The 18,940-nt window shown below is 36.1% G+C and overlaps 1 protein-coding gene across 1 annotated transcript in view; it reads left to right on the plus strand.

Annotated features, from left to right (window-relative positions):
* The window catches only part of LOC110467628 (copine-8), a 67,972-nt gene that overhangs the window by 12,702 nt on the left and 36,330 nt on the right, over positions 1 to 18,940 (plus strand). The window contains exons 2-8 of the mRNA XM_021524840.4: positions 768 to 808; positions 7,343 to 7,389; positions 8,324 to 8,427; positions 11,298 to 11,337; positions 12,106 to 12,182; positions 17,490 to 17,553; positions 18,128 to 18,231. Coding sequence (XP_021380515.3) covers positions 768 to 808; positions 7,343 to 7,389; positions 8,324 to 8,427; positions 11,298 to 11,337; positions 12,106 to 12,182; positions 17,490 to 17,553; positions 18,128 to 18,231 — 477 coding nt within the window. The remainder of the gene's footprint in view (positions 1 to 767; positions 809 to 7,342; positions 7,390 to 8,323; positions 8,428 to 11,297; positions 11,338 to 12,105; positions 12,183 to 17,489; positions 17,554 to 18,127; positions 18,232 to 18,940) is intronic.

Below are 18,940 nucleotides of genomic sequence, written 5' to 3' on the forward strand. Positions count from 1 at the left end.
AAGTTTAATAGCTTCCAAAGTTTATTAGCTCTTTCTTTCTCTTTTCAATGCCATCCTGATTTCAGAACATTTTTCTTGTCTGTCAAGGCAGTTTTTTAAATTTATTTATTTGAATTTTTTTCATTGATGAAATGTTGATACCTATGCTGAGAATGGTTTCTGGCCAGTCCTGATTCTTTACAATTATTAAGTCCATTTGTCTGTGCATGATTCTCAGCTGGCTGAAGTATGGTTATGATATTGGGACTGCATTCCATAACAAAAATAATATTTAACCCTAGGTATGTCCTATGTATGCATTAGTTCTGTGTACCTTACCTCTCCATGACAGATTCTTAGAGATACTTCCTTATGGCTAATACTTCCTTTATATAGCTAATATATACTATATACTTCCTTTTATAGCTAATCTTTTAAGTAAAGTCTAAGGTTTTTGGGTTGAGCTGGCAAGTTAATCTCTGGTAGACCTTTGTGGTTTAAAGGTATTTCTCTTCCTGATGCCTCTTAATGTATATATGACATACATGTGGTTGTTTTTTGATTCATGACATTGGAGCCACAGTTTGCGCAAATCCAAAGTGGATAATAAAATGAAATGTAAGCTGACTCCAGTGTTAGTGCTGACTAAGTCTTGTGTATTAGGAGGGGAGAAGACTAAGCTGACTCTTGATTAAAGATCTAAACAATGTGTGTGCATTGGTATCTGGGTTGCATCTTCATAATTTTTTTATACCTAAGATTATTTTTATCTCTTTTTTTTTTTATAGAAATCTTTTGGACAGAGATACATTTTCTAAATCTGATCCAAGTGAGTATATAGTATTTTATTGTTTCTTCTTATTATGTATTTTAAATGTGCAAACACTGGAATAAAATTAGATGGGTGATTTTCTTCAGTGTCAGTTAGGTTTATATTGTCTTTGTGACAATTACTTAGAATAATTAAGTTACACTTGCATAAGTTACACTTATAATTAATGTTATGCAAACTGAAAATTTAAAGACTGTTATTAATGCTGCTTTCCTAAGCTAGTCTCTTATTTAGTATTTAATCTAAAGTTTCCTAAAATTAATAAATTCTGGAAAGTTGGGTTGTTGTTTCTTTTTTAGTATCTGTTGTTTTAGCTATTTTTCAAAGCAATTAGGCAAAATACTAAATAAACTAGAAGCATTTGTTGCTGCTAGTACATACTCTCCACTAATCTTAGAATAAAATACTGAAAAATATTAGGTTAAATTAGGTTAATTAATCTCTGGGAAACACTGTCTTTCCTGATCAAAAATGGTATGCTGTTTTTTAGTTAATCTTTTCAGAATTGTAAGCTAGTGCCACTGACTTTCCTCACTTTCCATAAGCTGTATTATGACAGGATCCCCCAAAACTCTCATGTCTATAAATTTATAATGGGACTTTTGATTTAAAATCCATTATTATCTTCCTGTATTGGATACTTTATAAAAACTTTAATCAAGGAACCAAGATCACAAAAAATTTCCTTTCTGTTCTGATAATGTTACTCAAAGGAGTTTTGCATGTTTAATAAACTGGTCCTTAGGTTGTGGTGTCATCTTGTCTCCTCTACAACTCTTCATTTGCTTTTATCCTTAAGTTCAATTTCTTTCTTTAAGCCTGGGCTTTCCTTCCTTAGGATACCACATATTGTGCTTAGTGGCATTGGAAATAACCCAAGATACATACACTTGTATCAAGCCTCTGGACATGCAACCATGTCCTGATATTTGAATACTGAGTCATGTAGCATTATGACATTTGAATACTTTTGTGAGAGCGTATGTTTCCATTCTGCATCAAAAAATTCTTGAGAGAGATTCCACAGTACACTTCTGAAGGGAAAGCTTCTACTTCCTGGGGAAAAATTACAAGAAGTTAGGAGTACCTTTGAAGTTTCTAACCTGTAAAGTTTTTTCTTAAAAAATAAAAAAACAAGAGACATAGGCAATCCCATGCCTCTATATTGAGATAACACAGAAACAAAACTGAGTCTTTTGCATATTGATAAAGAATTTTAGTTGACTAAAAAATTTAGTAGAAATTAGCTGGGGGTTGGATTGGATGATCTTGAAAGGTCCCTAACAGTTCTGTGATTCTGTTAAAAAGACCCTTAGTTTAAGTATTTTGAAGAATGTTCAATGACCTGTTGCCCTTAATGAATTCAGAGATCTCTCATATTGGCAAAAGGGATAGGGTGTCTATAGTTCTTAAGCTCAAATATTATTAAGGACAAATGCTTCAAGTTTTTGTCAGATAGGGCGCTGTATGAGGCATAAATTGCAGGGTTTGAGTGGCAGGGTGCTGCAGTGTGAGCTGTGTGGGAGAAGCCCATGAACCACCCGGTGACAGTCACAGCTGGTTCCAGCCAGCTCTGGAAACTGTGTCAGTGGCACTTGACTGCCTGAACTTCTGCCAGCCAGGGGAGCACACAGTGCCCTGCTCAAACACATCACAGCTGCAAGCTAGAGACAGAGCTGCTGAACTTTCTGCCAGAGCTGCATGTGTGCAGGTAGACTGCTGGAGATGCTCTGTAGCCTGTGCACAGCCCAAAACCACACAGGTGCGTGAACCAAAGTGATCCTGGCTGGTGGGTGACCCCTTCTGGGAAAAACATGGAAACAAAGTGGCAGGAAAACCTAAAGAAATCTTAGTATCTGTTTTAAAATGTGTCTGAGAAGTAAACTAGTGGTATGTTTTAATGGATTCAGAATATATGGAAATATTTTAAAAGTATCATAAACTTGCTTATCAATTTGAGACATACTGCTTTTTCAATTAATGTAAATAGCTTGTTTAAGGCACTCAAATTGGAGGTGTGCTTTAGGGTCTGGTTTTGAGTTGTGAGTACCCAATCAGGCCTGTCTGTCACAGGTAAGCAGTATAAAACCATGGAGTACAGTAATACTGTCCTTGGTGAAGAGAGGAGGAGGAAACTGTTGACTCTGGAAGTACTCATATTATATTTGCACTCTAGAAATTACTTGTCAGAGCAGCTTTGATTTTGGGTATTCTCCAAACAGGATGCATCCAATTTTAGTACTCTGCATTTCTTTAATAGCCATTTTAGTTTGTTTGCTTGTACTGTCCTTTCGTTGGCACAGAGATATGTCCCTACTGTAAAAGGAGTGAGTCGTATAAAGTGTTTGGAAGTGCAGCAGGACAACTTTCCTCAATGTCTATTCACTTGAGTACAGTGAGTTTATTCTATAGCTAAAAAGGTGTCAAAATCAGCATCCTGCTGCTGCCACAAGATCCACTTTTACAGCCACTGAATTTGCAGCCATTAGATTTCAGGAGTAAGAACCATATAGAGTCATTCTGTATGCTGAGGTCTCACTGCTTTTGGCTAGGCCAGTTGTAATATGCATTTCATACTCCAATGTATTTATCTAAGGGTCCTACTGTTAGGAAAAATCCAATTTTATCTTCTTGGTCATTTTCTCAGAGGGACACACATGAATGTAGCTGACTTCCATGTCAATATAAACAGCCTTCTCCTAAAATTAAAAAGGAACTTGTGATTTTCCTGATTCTCTTAGGAGATATGCTTGGCCTTTTTTTATACTGTAATTGTTATTCAGTATTACAGTTCTGACCACTTCCCTGTGATCTAGACTACTCATGCCAAGAGGAATCTGTCACTTTGCGTGCCCAGAGGCAAGTGACAGAAGTAACTGTAGAGATGGTAGATATAGATGGAGCAGACTGGGATAGCCATTGTTCAGGAAGTATTTTAAACAATACTGAAGCCTATTACTGACACTGCTTTCTGCTGAGTGGAGTCAAAGCAAATCATATATACTGATTTACTGTAGCGTCTGGAGCAATCTGCTCTCCAGTACAGCTGGAGACTTTGGAGACCATTTTTTTCTAGGAATATTTTTCTTTAAATCAATGGGTTTTGTTGGTTTGTTTTATTTTCTTATAGAAAGCTGAGCTAAAGTAGTGCTTCCTTGATGAGGCAAGAATAAGACCTGCCAAGGAGGTACAGATTTTGGCACGTTTCTTCTGTCTAATGACAGGCAGAATTGTTTTCTTCCCATGCTCTGATGACTCAAGCTGAGCCCTGCAGAGCTGTGCTGGCAGCAGCACACTCCTCCTGTGGAGCCCTGTGGCTGCTGAGTGTTGATCATCAAAAGAGTCCAGGATGAATGACTGAAAACATAGAAAGTCTTCCCTGGAGAATCTCCCCACAGAGGATAGTAACAATAAGAAGAATCTCTTGGTGGCTGGGACAAAGGGACCTTAGGGCACCTCTGCCTGGAAGGTATAAAAGCTGGTCAGTGACGAATACTGGGGAGCCCTGCTAGAACTGGTACTATGGAAAGATTTAGGTAGCATGGGGAAAGGGTCAATTTCATTGTGGGTAAGTCTTCCTTGAAACAGAATAAATGGGTTGTTGTGTTGGGGAAAACTAAGATGGGCAATGTTGATGTAACAGTAGTTGCCAGACTAAAGGATAAGCATATATTCATTGAAAGGGAAAGAACCAGAGCAGGTAAGGGAGGGCAGTCTGTCTGGAAAATAGCAAGGTGCAGGTTATAATAATCTGTAATATTTTGGGAACTGTATCTATAGCAGAGTAATAAGTGTTGACATTTCCACCTTCATTTTCATTGCAAGATTTAATTAAATTTACCTTGAATATGATATTGTGGAATCAGCGTCCAGAGTTAAAAATTACTAAATATTAATATTCCTGACTATAGATGTAGCTGTATCTTCTCTTAGAACAACTCATATGGGAAAGCCTTCCAAAGGGTTTCTCAGTTACTCTTCATCAGTGTGCTGCTGTGAACTTTCTCATTGCTATCTCAGTTTTTGAGATTATGAAAGAAAAACTATTTTTTTAGCTCTATCTTAGGATGTTGCATGATGCTTTTGAAATATTATTTATCCCCCTGTATTCCTTCTTCTCCCTCATGACAATTCTATTAACTGTTTTCTGCTAAAAAATGGGTTGCTTTATGAAGCCTTTAATCTCTGGTTTGAGCATTTCACATGCTTTAGATCAACTTTACCATGTTTATCTGCATTTCTCCGGTTGGATGTGAATTTGACAAAGTTTTTTTTCGTGATTGCTGCAATTAGTGTACTAGGATCTTCACAAAACTCTCTCCAAGAGCCTTTTGAGATAGTGAATCTTAACATTGATGGGGACCAGTATCATGGTTGGTTTCCTAAAACCAACCATGCATTTTAGAGGACAGGTAGAAACATTTTTTAAATTTTTCTATATTTACAAAGTATTTATCAGAAAGACTGAAATATGTCTTGTCTATAGCTTTCATTAGGGCTCACTTTTTTTTGAAACGTCAATCTGAGATGCAGACATGTATGTATCCCTGTCAGACTTGTACCTTTTACTTACAGTAAAATGTTGTATGAGGTGACTGCTTATTAGTCTATATTTTTATTATATTTAAAATATCAATCCCATCTGAAGCCTAGAAGGGGAGACCCTGTTGCAGTCTACATCTTCCACTGATCTCTTCTCTATGTGGTGACCTGTGACAGGACCTGAGTGAATGGCCTCAAGTTGTGTCAGGAGAGCTTTAGGTTGGGTACTAGAAAAGAAGTATTTTCACCCAGAGGGTGGTTGGGCACTGGAACAGCTCCCCAGGGCAGTGATCACAGCACCAGCCTGGCAGAGTTCTAGAAGTGTTTGGACAATGCTCCCAGGCACATGGGGTGACTATATGGGGTGACTATGGAGTGTCCTGTGCAGGGCCAGGAGCTGGACTCAATGATCCTGATGGATCCCTTCCAGCTCTGGATATTCTATGATTCTACAATTCTGGATGGGTAGTCAGAAGTTCAGTAACCTACAGAACTTTCTTTAGCTGATTTCATAGCTTCTATTTCATTCTGTTTTCTCACATTTTCCCATTTCATTTCATTCTTCATGTAATATACTCCAGCAGCCTACTCCAGAGTGTGTTGTAAAAATAGGCTTTTTGCTTTGGATTCACCTTAGTATCAACAGTAACCAAAGGTAGGCACATGATTGCAAGGGTTTATTTAGAGAAAATGGAGAAAGATGGACATCTCATGAGAATTATTTTGAATATTTTTTTATAAAAACTTTTTCTCATCTACAAGACATCTTACTTAAAACATAAAAGTGTTAACTGTTAGCTTCTATGTAAGCTAAAATATTGAAATTGCTTTTTTCTGTTTCTCATCTTATTTGCTACTGCCTAAGGGGATTTTTTTTTTTTTTGGTGTGGAGCAAATGCATTTTAAGTAAGAAGAAAATGTAGTTAGAATGTGGACTTCATTTCTGCTTTCGTCTGTTGATGATTCTGACTTCATTGCGAATAAAATCTAACCTCTACCTTTGTTGTTCCAAGCTACATCCTAAAATAGTATTCTTCTTACCTTCTTTTAAAAAAATAATTTTTAGAGGAAAAGGACTTGTTGAGGAAAAAAAAAAGTTGCAATATACGTATTTCTGTTGTTTAGAAAGGGATTGAAAAGGAGTTTCAGGTAAAAAATTGCTTTATCATAGTTACCTGCAACTTGTTCAAGACTGTAGAAAATAAAGTTTATTTTCTACATACCATTTGCACTCCTTCAGTGCAAATGATCTGTACTTAAAATAGTGTTTAAAAGACCTGATTATAATCACTGCACCCCTGTCACCAGTCCTTGTGATGAAAGCTGCAACTTAATGTGTAGTGAGTGCTCTACTGGAAATAGAGATCTGAGTGACACCTGTGGGATTGTTCTGCTTGGTCTTTCAAAATCAGGTTAGGTCAACAAACTGAATTGACTCTATTTTTTGTCAAGCTTTAGTTTAAAAAAATAAAGTATACATATGTGAGATGTTTAAATATATATAAATAATTTGAAGCAAAATTAAGGAAGAAAATCCAAGAAGTCTTTCTTGTTCCTTTTCTCTGCTTCTGTTTCCCTTGTTTCTTTTTAGTAGGGTTCTCATTTGGTTTTTTACTTTAATTTTCTTCTGTCTTGGAGGAAGTATATTTTAGGGTAATTGTGCATTAGATTATCTAGAATAGCCTGACCACCCACATTTAAAGAAGACAAGCTTTTATCTAATTTTGCCTTTAAAGATTGTCAAATGCTTTGCTGGAGGTCAGGCCTAAGTGCTGCCTCCCATTTTAGAAGTACTTCATTTATTAGCTGATTTCTGCAACAACTAGACCACATGATCACCAGTCTGGTTAGGCTTGTTGACAGCTGAGGAAAAACATTACTATTTGTCCTAGTTACTAATTTCCACAGCACAAGAGACTACAAAATTAGTTAATTTAAGGATATGTAAGAGTTTGAAAAGAGCCAAACTTTTTTTTTTTCTTTTCACAGTCTGTGTTTTGTACACACAAGCAATTGGAAACAAAGAATGGAGAGAGGTAAGATGCATATTCATAGATGTATGAAACTTTTGGGTATATGATCATTTGTCCTAGCAGAAGAGGGCATGTCATTACCTCTTGAATGCCATGCTAGGCTTATGGGGGTCCTATTTACTAGCAAACATTTAAAATTAGTCTCATTGATCTCAATCTTTATATCTGTATCACACATTTCCATCAAAAAAGAAAACAAAATATAGAAAAGACATGAGTTTCCCATTTTACAGTCTCCCTCAGATAAAATAAACCGACTTAGCTGTCAGTTTGGATAAGGTTTGTGGCTTTCAAGAGAGGAAGACATTCAAACAGGACTGAGCTGTGGTGATGGGCAATGTCAGCAAACTGGTTTGTACTTGTGTAAAGATCTACCTTTGAGTTTTTTAAAAAGAAAATATTTTCAGCTTGACAGGGGCTGAGGCACTTCCTATAAACATCAAGAAGGAAAAGGCATTTTGCCAAAAGCTCAGAGAGAGCTGAACTGAGGTGAAATAGGAGATGGACAGTGCAAAAATTATACGTTAGCAATGGTAGGATTGTGTTCCCTAATATTTAAAACTGTCAGAAATAAATAATATATGCAAGATTTTGCTTGCTGTTGTGTTTGGTTTGGGATTTTTTTGGTGCGCTTTTTTAAGGAAACAGTGGATTTTTGTTACTGATTCAAATTTTTGTGGATTTTTATTGGCTTTGGAGATGATTCTGAAGTTTAGGTCATACTATACAAGGTATGTACCACTCTATATTGTAATATGAGGTCTTCTGCCACTCTGTCTTCATCCAGGTCTATTAATCTGAACACAGTAATTTTCTTTCATAGCATCTGTTTGAGAGGTTTTTACAGGCTGTCATATATCTCACATATTCCTGGTATTGGCAATCTAATTATACTTCTTTATAGCATATAGCTTAAAATTACACTTTTCTTTTACAGTTTGGAAGAACAGAAGTAATTGATAATACTTTAAATCCAGATTTTGTAAGAAAATTTATAATAGACTACTTCTTTGAAGAAAGAGAGAATCTGCGATTTGATTTGTAAGTTAACAATCTTTGATCTAATATTGCAGCTCTGTAAGCATGTAAGGTTTTGTCCAGGATAAAATTTACTTGAAGAGAGATGGTATCTATTGACATAGGATAAATTAATATAATACATGATTTAGTGTTGCTTCCTCAGAAATAAATGTGTAACATAATAATGACTGAGTTTTAAGAAATTGGCAGATGTTAACTTGTGTCAAAGTACAACTACACTTAAAATTATTACTTCCAGAAAGTAGAAATGAAAAAATGTCAAAGCATTAAAATATTCTTGCAACACATCCAGCAAAACAGGCACGGATATACTGTCCAGAAATAAAATACTGTACAAGTAGTACAGAGCCAAAATTTTCTTCATTATGCACCTAAATATACTAAATTTTAAGATTTTAAAAAACCAGCAGTTATTTGAGAAGTAGATGACTTTTGACATTATTCCAGATGTGCTCATTTCATTCCACTGGTGGAATTGTTTTGACTTTCACTTCATTCTTTGGAAAATAGAATTGAGAGTCCAGTCACCAGGTCATGTCACCATTGCATGTCATCTCTTACATTTCAGTCCTTTCTGATTATTTTGGTCTTTGTGATAATCAAGGTTGTCTTGGCTTTTTTTAATTTTCATCCTCTTTTTTTATTAGCTGTTCTTTCTTAACCTTGTCCTAGGAGAGAATATGAATAATCTTCATAGATAATTAAGTTTTTGCTGCAGTTTTGCATCACACTATGCATTGTGACCACAAATTTTCTTTGTATGTCCTTTTTTAGTTGAAGAACCCTTTTCATATTTCTTTTCACTTCCTTTGTAAGATATTCTAGACTATTTCAAGGAATGAAAGGAAATACTAAATCCAGGAAGATTACAGGGTGCTTTGAGGCGGCTGGGTACAAATCACAATGGAAGCCTGATGCAGACTTTATTTGTAGTTTTGAAAGTTAGGTTTAATGTCATTCAATCTGTGGAGTATAACTATTGTGGGTTATTTAAAATAAGTTTTCAGTCAGAGCTAATCAATTTGTGAAATAAAGGATTCTTCTCCAAGTATAAAGCATTGCTGAAATAGCCACACAGTGGGGGCTGTGTGGAAATCTGTAGCAGTTTGCCTCCTGCTTCTCATAGGATGCATGTAGGGTATGGGGAGGGGGCAGTGCAGTAGAAATAAGTAAAAGAAATGAACTGAAAAAGAGAAAGCTCGATCTACAGAAAGAAAGGGGAGTCTGTAAAAACCTTCTGGATAAGTGTCATCTGGAAAGCACTTGGACCTGGAAGGGAAAACACAGTCCCCTGTTTAATTCTTTATGTAGTTAGAGAAATGGGCTCCTGACTGTCTATGAAAAGCTGTAACTATCACACATTCTCTGTACTTACCAGAATGACCTGACTGCTTTCTGCTGCTGTCCTGGGTTACCTGGACACAAGGCTGTTCTGAGCTCAAAGCTGAATGGCTGTTGCTGTCTTTGCCTGCAAGGGACCACATAGCCATATTGCATGAATTTACTGTAGAGCCCTATAAAAATGATAGATGAAAAATTAAATATCTTAGAACTCTGAGTTAGAAATTTGAATCTCACATAGCCAGTCATGGCCTAAATCCCAATTCTGAAGCTTTAGAAAGCTTCCTATATTCAGTTCCTTGGCAAAATTGTGTACTACTGTTTGAAAAAGTGTTATTTTTCAAAGAAATTCCTTATATGATTCATATATTTTGCAGAGGAAAAAATCAGGTGGCAAGTAGATCTTTAATATTTGATGCTTCAATAAATGAGCATGACACCACAACACCCCCCCCCCCAACAATGTACAGGCAACAATGTCACAGGCCCCTTTCTGCTCACAACTGGTACTTAGTGATTTTGCCAGTGAAGTTGTTCTTTGTTTTACTTCTGTAGCCAAAGTATAAGTTATGTTTTTCTGTTCAATTTCACCAAATAGTTGCTTTTAATTGGAGGTTTTAATTCTTGTTAGTCGTATTTATAGGAATTTATTTTCTTTATGAATATGTTTCTAAAGCTTTGACTGTGCTGCACCACATCCAGCTGTGTTCTGGTATTCCTGTCATCCTGACTTGTGAGCTGGTCCATGATGTGATCTGGTCCACCAGTTGTGGCAGCACAGCCAAAGGGATAGAATTCCATGCAGGGAGCCTGAGATGGGCAGTAACATAACAGATGAAAACTTTTTCAGTTTAGTTACTGGTATTGAATCTGAATGGATTGTTTGGTAAGAATATTACTTGCATCATCTGATAAAGATGGAAGACTATTAAAGTATAGCGACTAATAGTCCTGTATGATTTTCTGACATTATTTTTTTTGAAGTCTCTTCAATTCGGAGAGAAACATTTTTTAACTCTTGACTTGATTATGGAAGGGAAACTATGGTATTTTCTAGCTGGAGAAAGATTGAGGTTATGATAAACTCAAAAGAACAAATAACACTCTTGCTAAAAGCAGTAAAAGCAGTTTAGTTTATTGTCAGTTATTTCTGTTTGTTAATTCAAGTGACTGAAAAATTACCTAAGAAAGTAATTTACAAGTTAGTTTGTTTTCTAGGGTTAATTTTTAATTTTTGGTCTGCTTTTTGTCATCTTTCACTGTTCAAACAGGAATATCAGAGGAATTTCTCATTAAAGCTTGCACTTTGTTGAAAATTATATAATTTCAAATAACTAGTGAACCATAGTCCTGTAATATGGGATGACTCAATTTATCTTCCTTACTGGGGAACTTCCATTCACAAATTTGTTTGTGTAAATTTCACACATGGCAATAGGTGAAAGAATTGTTTGATTTTTGTTTCTTTACATAATTGTCTTCAGATATGTCATCTGGCAACTCTGATATAATTTTTTTTTTTCCCTAAGCTATGATGTTGACTCAAAGAGTCCTAACCTGTCAAAACATGTAAGTTCTTCCTCACTATTATAATTCCTTGTGTTAAAATGCTTGCAATTCTTAAGTATATTTATTTTCTTTTGACTGTAAGTAGTATCAAATGCACAGAGACAAATACAGTGATTGGCTATGACTGAAAACATATAATGCTGATAAGTATAATGTTAATGGGACATTTCTCTTGCAAAGGGCATATTTGAGCATGCATGTATACCTTTTCTGATATGTAATATGCTGCAATTAGTTGATACTTTTTTAGGTCCTAAAATTGAAGCATGTTTTATTGTGTCTCAGTGTTAGAAGAAACCTTTTATACTCATGTTGTTTTGAAGTGGGAGTGATGAAATAGTAACTTTAACATTTAGAGATGCAAGAGTAGAATTCAGAGGCATCTCAGTGATTTTTTTTTTTTTCATAAATGCAGGAAGGCTTTGGTAAGAGAACCTTTGAGAACCTGGAGCAAAGGAAAAGCACATAGTAGAAGGAATACTGTGTGTGTGCTTCATTGTGAAAAGATGAGACTTTTGGCCATTGATCTCCAATTACATCCTCACTGTAGTGATAGTGTAGTGCCTTAGAATTACATCTGTAAGTGTAACCTACTGTTATGTCAAATAGGTGGTAGTGAGTCTGTTTATGATTCACTATTGCATAGTTATTACTAAGATGTGGTGTTCAACAGAATCTGTTCTTCAGTAGGGAACAGCTCAGGTAAATGGAAACCTGATTTCATTGTGTGAAATACGAATTCTGAGTTTTTATGTTACTACTTTTCAGGATTTTTTGGGACAGATGTTTTGCACACTGGGAGAAATAGTGGGATCGCAGGGGAGCAGACTGGAAAAATCAATTGTGTAAGTATTCTGGAATGTTGGATGAATGAATACTGCTGTGTGAGGCTAGAGTTGAGCTTTTTTGCTGTGAGATATCTTGATATCTCACAGCAAAAAAGCTCAGCTTGATATACTGAATTGATATGGCTTTTAAGAGAGAGTAAATAGTTACATGCAATAGAAATCTTTCTTTATATAGGCTATAATAATTTAGGTTTCATTTTGGACAATTAGCAAATGAATTAACTAATCCATAATTTTTGTCCACCTTGTTACATCTTGCATAAGAAGTAGCTTGAGTGTACTAATCTAAAAAATGTTTTTTGTTTTAGTTTGCAAATTAGCACATCATAAAACTTTAATTACCTTTTGTTCAAGCATTTGAGTTCCTGCAAAAAACCTTCACAAAGAAACAGTGAAGAATCAGATGACCAGATTATCAGATTTCTAATACGATCACATAAAATTATTAACATCAGTAAATATTGTGGTTATTAGACAAGAATATTTTGTGATTCTCCCCTTAATCCCATTCTGGATTTTAAACTTTTTAAAACATATCTACAAAATAACCTTGAGGACCAGTACAGTAAGTGTCATAATAGAAAAGTTGTGTTATTAGGTTATACGATTAAAAAGGTTGTCTGTGAACAAACGAGAAGTGTGTCCCAATGGTAGGTGGGGGAGCCCAAATACCCTGCCCTGGCTGCTTTCAGACCCATTCCAGGAGAGTCATCAGCTTGTGGAAACCCATCTCCACACAGTAACTCAAAGAGACACTGAGGTACAAGGCATGAGCAGGGGGACTCCAGTAACACAAGGAAACAACCCCTGCCCAGCTCCGGGGCTGTTCCAGGAGAACCAGAGTCCCAGCACTGTGGGATGGCAACACACAAGTCACTGCTTGTTCTGGGCATGTTTTAGTTCTTGATGGCTGCACAGTTTAAGCACAGAAATACTGTCTTGTCAATCAGGACAAGAGGTTGGCCCTATTTTGTTCTACTAAAACAACAGCTCACTGTCTAGCCCTGGCTCATGCCAGCTGCCACAGCAAATGGCACTGTCACAGCTCCATGGACTGGGTTGAGTGAAATGTCAGTTGATTATTTTGGAAGCCTGTGGTCACTTGGTCAGAGAAAATGCTAACTTTGAAGACACTTGTATTTCATAAGATGAATCTTACCTGACGTTTTGAAAGTCTTCAAATTTGTTTCTGTCCTTAATAGTAAATTATTCAGTGTGGTACATTTTTTTTTCTGAGAAAATTTCTGATATTTATTTTGAACATGTAGATTAAAAGGCATTCATTCAGTAGTTTAGCATTTGGTACAGGTTAAATGAAGTCTGAAATGAATTACAGGTGAAGTTTAAAGTTTGAAACTATCAGGAAAAATCAGTGAAGATTCTGTGGAAAAGAGGTCGGTCTTCACAGTTGTATTGGCCTGTGTAATATATTTTCTCTTGGGTAAACAAGCATTTCTCAGGTCTTGGTTCTGATACTGTCTTGTATTGTAGTTACTAAGTGGACCCAACATGTGGGTAGACACATGTTCATGAGAGAATGTTTGACTTTTTATCAGTTCTTCATAGTGTCCCTGTTTTATTTTGTCTTTGCTGCTTTTGACAGTGCTGTGACTTGACAACTGTGCCTGAGTATTTGTCCATCCTGGACTCTGAAGTCTGGGTGTCTAGGAGACATTTCTGTTATTCATGAAACTTTGCTTTCCATTTCAGAATTGTTTGCTTGTAGATGTCTGGTTAATGTCTCTTAATATTCAAACAATGAGAATTCACAATATTGCATGTCTTCCCTTCTTAGGGATATTTGCTGCCTTGAGTTTACTGTTCTCTTTATGAAGTCAAGTCTGTGTTCTCATAGCATGAATGCTCTTTATGATCTATGAGTTAAGAGAGCTTTATCTTTTCACCATATTTCTGAAGTTCATTAACATTTTCCCTCTTCAGTTCTCTGCCAATGGATGTACAAAGAAGAGAATGCTTGATGCTGTTTTAGTCCCAATCAGCTACCCTACAGATGTAGCACTTTTTATACTTAAGCAGTTTGAGAAACTTGAATTCCATTCTCTGATTGGCATTCAAGCAAGCTCTGATGTTCTTTCAAAATGAAAATTAGAAAGACATGAAGCTTATTTTTCTCTAGAAGAAGCTCTATCTACTTTTGGCATTTGCAAAAGTCTTACATAGTTAGGATTCCATGGCTGCTGTGAGCTGTCCAGCTTCAAGCCAGATTGTGTATCATCAGGGGAAGTTCCCTTAGGAAGTCTATAGTGAAAGGGTAGTCTTGTCCTTCCTCAAAGTTAAAGGAGAACATTTCAAGCCTAGAAGGTCATCATTGCTGTGGTCAGGCAGGAGGGCTGAAACACACCTTGCACTAATGTTTATGGGAAGTACAGAAGTGAAGGTACACAGTTCACATTTTCTTTGCCTACATGGTATGCATGCCTTGCAGTTTCATTGATGTTGCAGGCACCAGTGGATTGCACCTCTGAGGCATGAACCTGACAGTATTTCTTCTTGGCAGTTGTGGGATTGTCCCCTGAACCTCCTTCTCTGTTTCTGATATCATTAAGGACTTGGAATTATATGCAGTCTGTCACAGAGAGTCTTGCTCCCAGTATTGTAGTGTGGTAGTCTGTTATCCTTGTGACAGTGAACATTTTTTGTTTAAGAACATGTTTTAGCGTTGCACTTTATTTTACAGACTGGCCAGATACAAATATGGACATTTGTTTTGGATAATTTCTGTTGGAAAATAATTCTAGTCATTCAAGGGAGGTGAAATGGATAATGTGACATTTTAACAGTAATGTTTGTTTTCTTTACTGTTGTGTTACTAGATTCATTAAATGCCTTCTCAAGACAAGCTCCATGTGTAAGATTTACTCTGCCTGGCCTCATGTGTTCCAGCTGTATTGGCATGAAAGGATAATACAGATACATCTATTTCCTGAAATGGCATGGTTTCATTTTTCTCTCAAGAGTGCCACCTGCTCAGATATTATCCAAAATTAGATCTTTGAACATTCTGTCTTCCTAAAGAGAAGATGCTAGCTGCATTTATAACTCTGAGCAATGCTTTTCTTTTTCAGGATCTGCTAAGTGCATTCCTGTAGGGATTTCCTTTGATGAGGAGATGGGGCCGTTGCAAAGCTTAATGAGCATTCTATGCTAGTTATTCACATCTGAGTGCCATTGCCTGCTAATGAGGCTCTACTGGAGCCAGCTGGCCTATTATGTGAAGTTCTTTTTCCTGTCATCTTGCTGTGAACATAATTGATCGAAAAATACCTGAACTTCCCATATATATTTGTCCTATCCTGTTATCTGTGGGTGACTGTCAGAGGGCTAGGCTCTGCAAATTCAGGGGTAAGCCTGTAAATTTTTGAATGACATGAAAGATGTTCCATCCTCTGCCTCATTGCAATTCCAGCTTGCAAAATTTGCCCTTTTTCACCTCTCAGGTCTGAATTTCCACATAAATAGTCATCTTTTACATAGGCTCTGTAAAGGTCCTCCTTTCAGTCCTTGTTAAAGCCCAAGTACTCTTCAGAGTGTCCTTTTAAACTTCTCTTGGTGTCGCAGATGTGATGTCTCAATTGTGGAATCATTTGTTCTAAGGACACAATAATTCCTTCTCAAGACTGTATCTTATATAGACATGCAGGTATTGTTGAAAACCTTTCTTTGATAATGGTTGTCTGTTCTGTTCTTCTAACATTGGCATTTCCTGCTCCTTCAAATACTGTCCAGAAAGAGATGATCACTGTAGAGAAGCCTACAGGTTCTGGACTTTCAAGCCAGTAGAACCCACTGAAATGTAGATTTTCACATTTTATTTTCCTTTATTGAGTTTGCACTCTGCTCGTACTTTTCTATATCTGAGTTTCAAATAATCTCACATTTTCTATAGCCCTGAATGGTGGAGTTGACTACAGTTATGCAATACAGATTGCATTTAATATATCTGTCTGACTGTCTAGCTAGCTAGCTAGCTAGCTATCATACTCATTATTACCTCACAAACCCTGATCTGTAACTCTTTCCAGAAAAACCCTGAGAAACTAGTTGCCCAAATATAAATTTTCTATTGTAATTTCACTTGATAGAACCAGTTCCAGGGTAGCTCACTACCAGCTATCCCTTAGAGCTAAGGAAGATGAGCAATGGCACTGCATCCTGGATTTAAACAAGTGGAACTCTTACATGCTTGTCTTTAACATAGTATTTGTCAGTATTTCTCTGGCAATTGGAAAGACTTGTCTGTAATGATGAATCTCCAAGTAATTTTTTTTTTTTTTGGTACTTGAAGTTTTGACCAGCTTGAAATTATTTTATTATTTTCTTACAGGGCATTATTGCTAGTTAAAGTTTGTTCCATTTGCCTGATTTGTGACCACTGAAGTTGTTCTCAGGGTAACGATTTTTTTTTCTTAATGAATGATTTTTAAGGGATGGTCCAGTACTATTTTCATGCATGTAGACTTAAGCGTATGAAGTTTGTACTTAATAGCATCAAAAACTGTACAAATTATTTGGTAGAGCTTTTAGTTCCTGAATAATGAGAACTTGATCTGTAGAGAAATTCTGTGCTAATCTTGATGAAGTATTTCACCTCTTTATGAACCATCGTGTTAATATTGTCTTTCTTTTATAAGGCCCATGGGCTTCTGTGTTGAGTGTGTCCCCATCCAAAAGGCTGCTGGTACTGACTACTATCAGCTAATGTGTGGGTTTTCTGTTTCTCTGCTGCTTTTTATGCTCAAGAACTGAGGATGTTTTGGGATTTTTAGTGTTGCAGCCTGTATTTTTAATTGCTGTCTGGGTGAATAGTAATTTCTTTTGCAACTCCTGTATCAGATATGATGGTGAGATTATTAATGTGTCTTCATAGACATTTCAGAATAAATGTTGTAAAATAATGCTAGTGTTTACTTTTAACTATATTTTAGGTTTTCTTTTAAGTAAAATTTGCAATAGGATGTTTTTCACAAATGAGTTGTAGAGTCATCTCTAAACGAAACGTCAGTGGGAGGGTGGATATTTTCAGCCTATTGAAACTTTGAATACTGCTTCCTTTAAAATCAAAACTGATTTGTTTCTTGCTAGTTAGAATAAATATGCAACTCATTTACCAATTCAGTTAGGATAAACCAACTTTTTTACACAGGACAAGTGGCAGAAGATGGAAACTGAATTGCATTCCATCAGCTCTGTGACTTGAAAACTTACCTTGTGCTTTCTGTGTCAGTTGTAACTTTCATAGATGATATTAAGGAACTAAGGTGATGTGGTTGTGTTTTTTTGCAGAGGAATTCCTGGGAAGAAGTGTGGAACAGTCATAGTAACAGCAGAGGAACTAGGGTGTTGCAGAGTAAGTGTGCTCATTGCTTTCCAAAAATAACATGAAAATTTTGTGATTTACACTGCACTGGATTGTAATGGTATAACTTATAAATTTTTGATTTATGTAAGTAGTTACAATACTATTTAAGTTGCCCTTAGTTCTAGAGAGAAGCAGAAAGAAGCAGAAGCCAACACTCAATGTATCTTTCAATGTCTCTAATACTCCTTCATGTCTTTACTCTCTCACAGTCTCTTGCAATGTCTCAGCAGCTGTCACATACTTGGTCTTCTGGATTTTTGTACTTTATCCAAATTTCTACATCTAATATTCAGAATATCAATGAGTTGTGGAATCACTGAGTTGCTGAAGTTGGAAAAGACCTTGAAAGATTGTCTAGTCCAATTGTCTAGTCTGCCCCTCTTAGGGCAGACTACTCAGGGCTCTGTGCAGTTGGGTTTTGAATCCCACAAAATCTCCATTGCACAAATGTGAATATGTAGAGGGCATTTAGAAGACAGATACCCCCATTTATTTTGTTTTCTATTTGCATAGTGTAGTGGAGTGCATGCTGTCTGTAATTTTTCTATATTACCCATTTCAGGATTCAGTTTTAATGCAATTTTGTGCAAACAAGCTGGACAAGAAGGACTTCTTTGGGAAATCTGATCCTTTCCTTGTATTTCATCGAAGCAATGAAGATGGCAGGTAGGTACCTGTTAAGTATTTTTGCTGCTAATCAGTAGGCAACTTAATTATTTCCATCATAATAACATATAGATAATAATATGGATAATGTAGTTCTCTTTTTTTTACACTTTCCAGATTAAGCTGTGTTTCTTCTATAATGTTTGTTGGATTTCAGTTTGTCATGTTAGGCAGTATATGAATAAAACTATTACAACAAATTGTTCAAATACTGCAATTTAGGGTTTTAAGAGGTAAATGTCTCATAAATACAGAGGACTATGACAATTAATTGTAATAAAATAGCTAAATAGTTTGTGAAGATATAGTATGCATTTCAATTAAATAGAATTCTCAAAGAAAATTGTAGCTGCAAAATATGCTAATGCTTAGAAATCGTGTTTAGATAAAAACATTTTATACTGCAAATTTAAATTGGGAAGTATCTTTTATCTTTTTGACAGAATTCTAGGAAATTGAATTCAAAAATCCCCAAAACAGAATTTGTATTTTTACAAATGGCTGTTTGCTACATTCATGCTTTTAATTTATTAAAGTAGACTAATCTCTTCTGTTCCTCTGCTAAGCCTTGACATGCACTGGTCAACACAACACTGCCTTTGTGGGGCTCTACTAGCAGGTTAAGATTTCTTGGAAATTGAAAGTCCCCACATCTAACATGTATCAAAACAAAGGCTAGACATATATGATACTACTTTATTCTGTAATT

Source organism: Lonchura striata, chromosome 1A, assembly GCF_050655825.1.
Source record: "Lonchura striata isolate lonStrDom1 chromosome 1A, ASM5065582v1, whole genome shotgun sequence".
NCBI classification, from domain to species: Eukaryota; Metazoa; Chordata; class Aves; order Passeriformes; family Estrildidae; genus Lonchura; species Lonchura striata.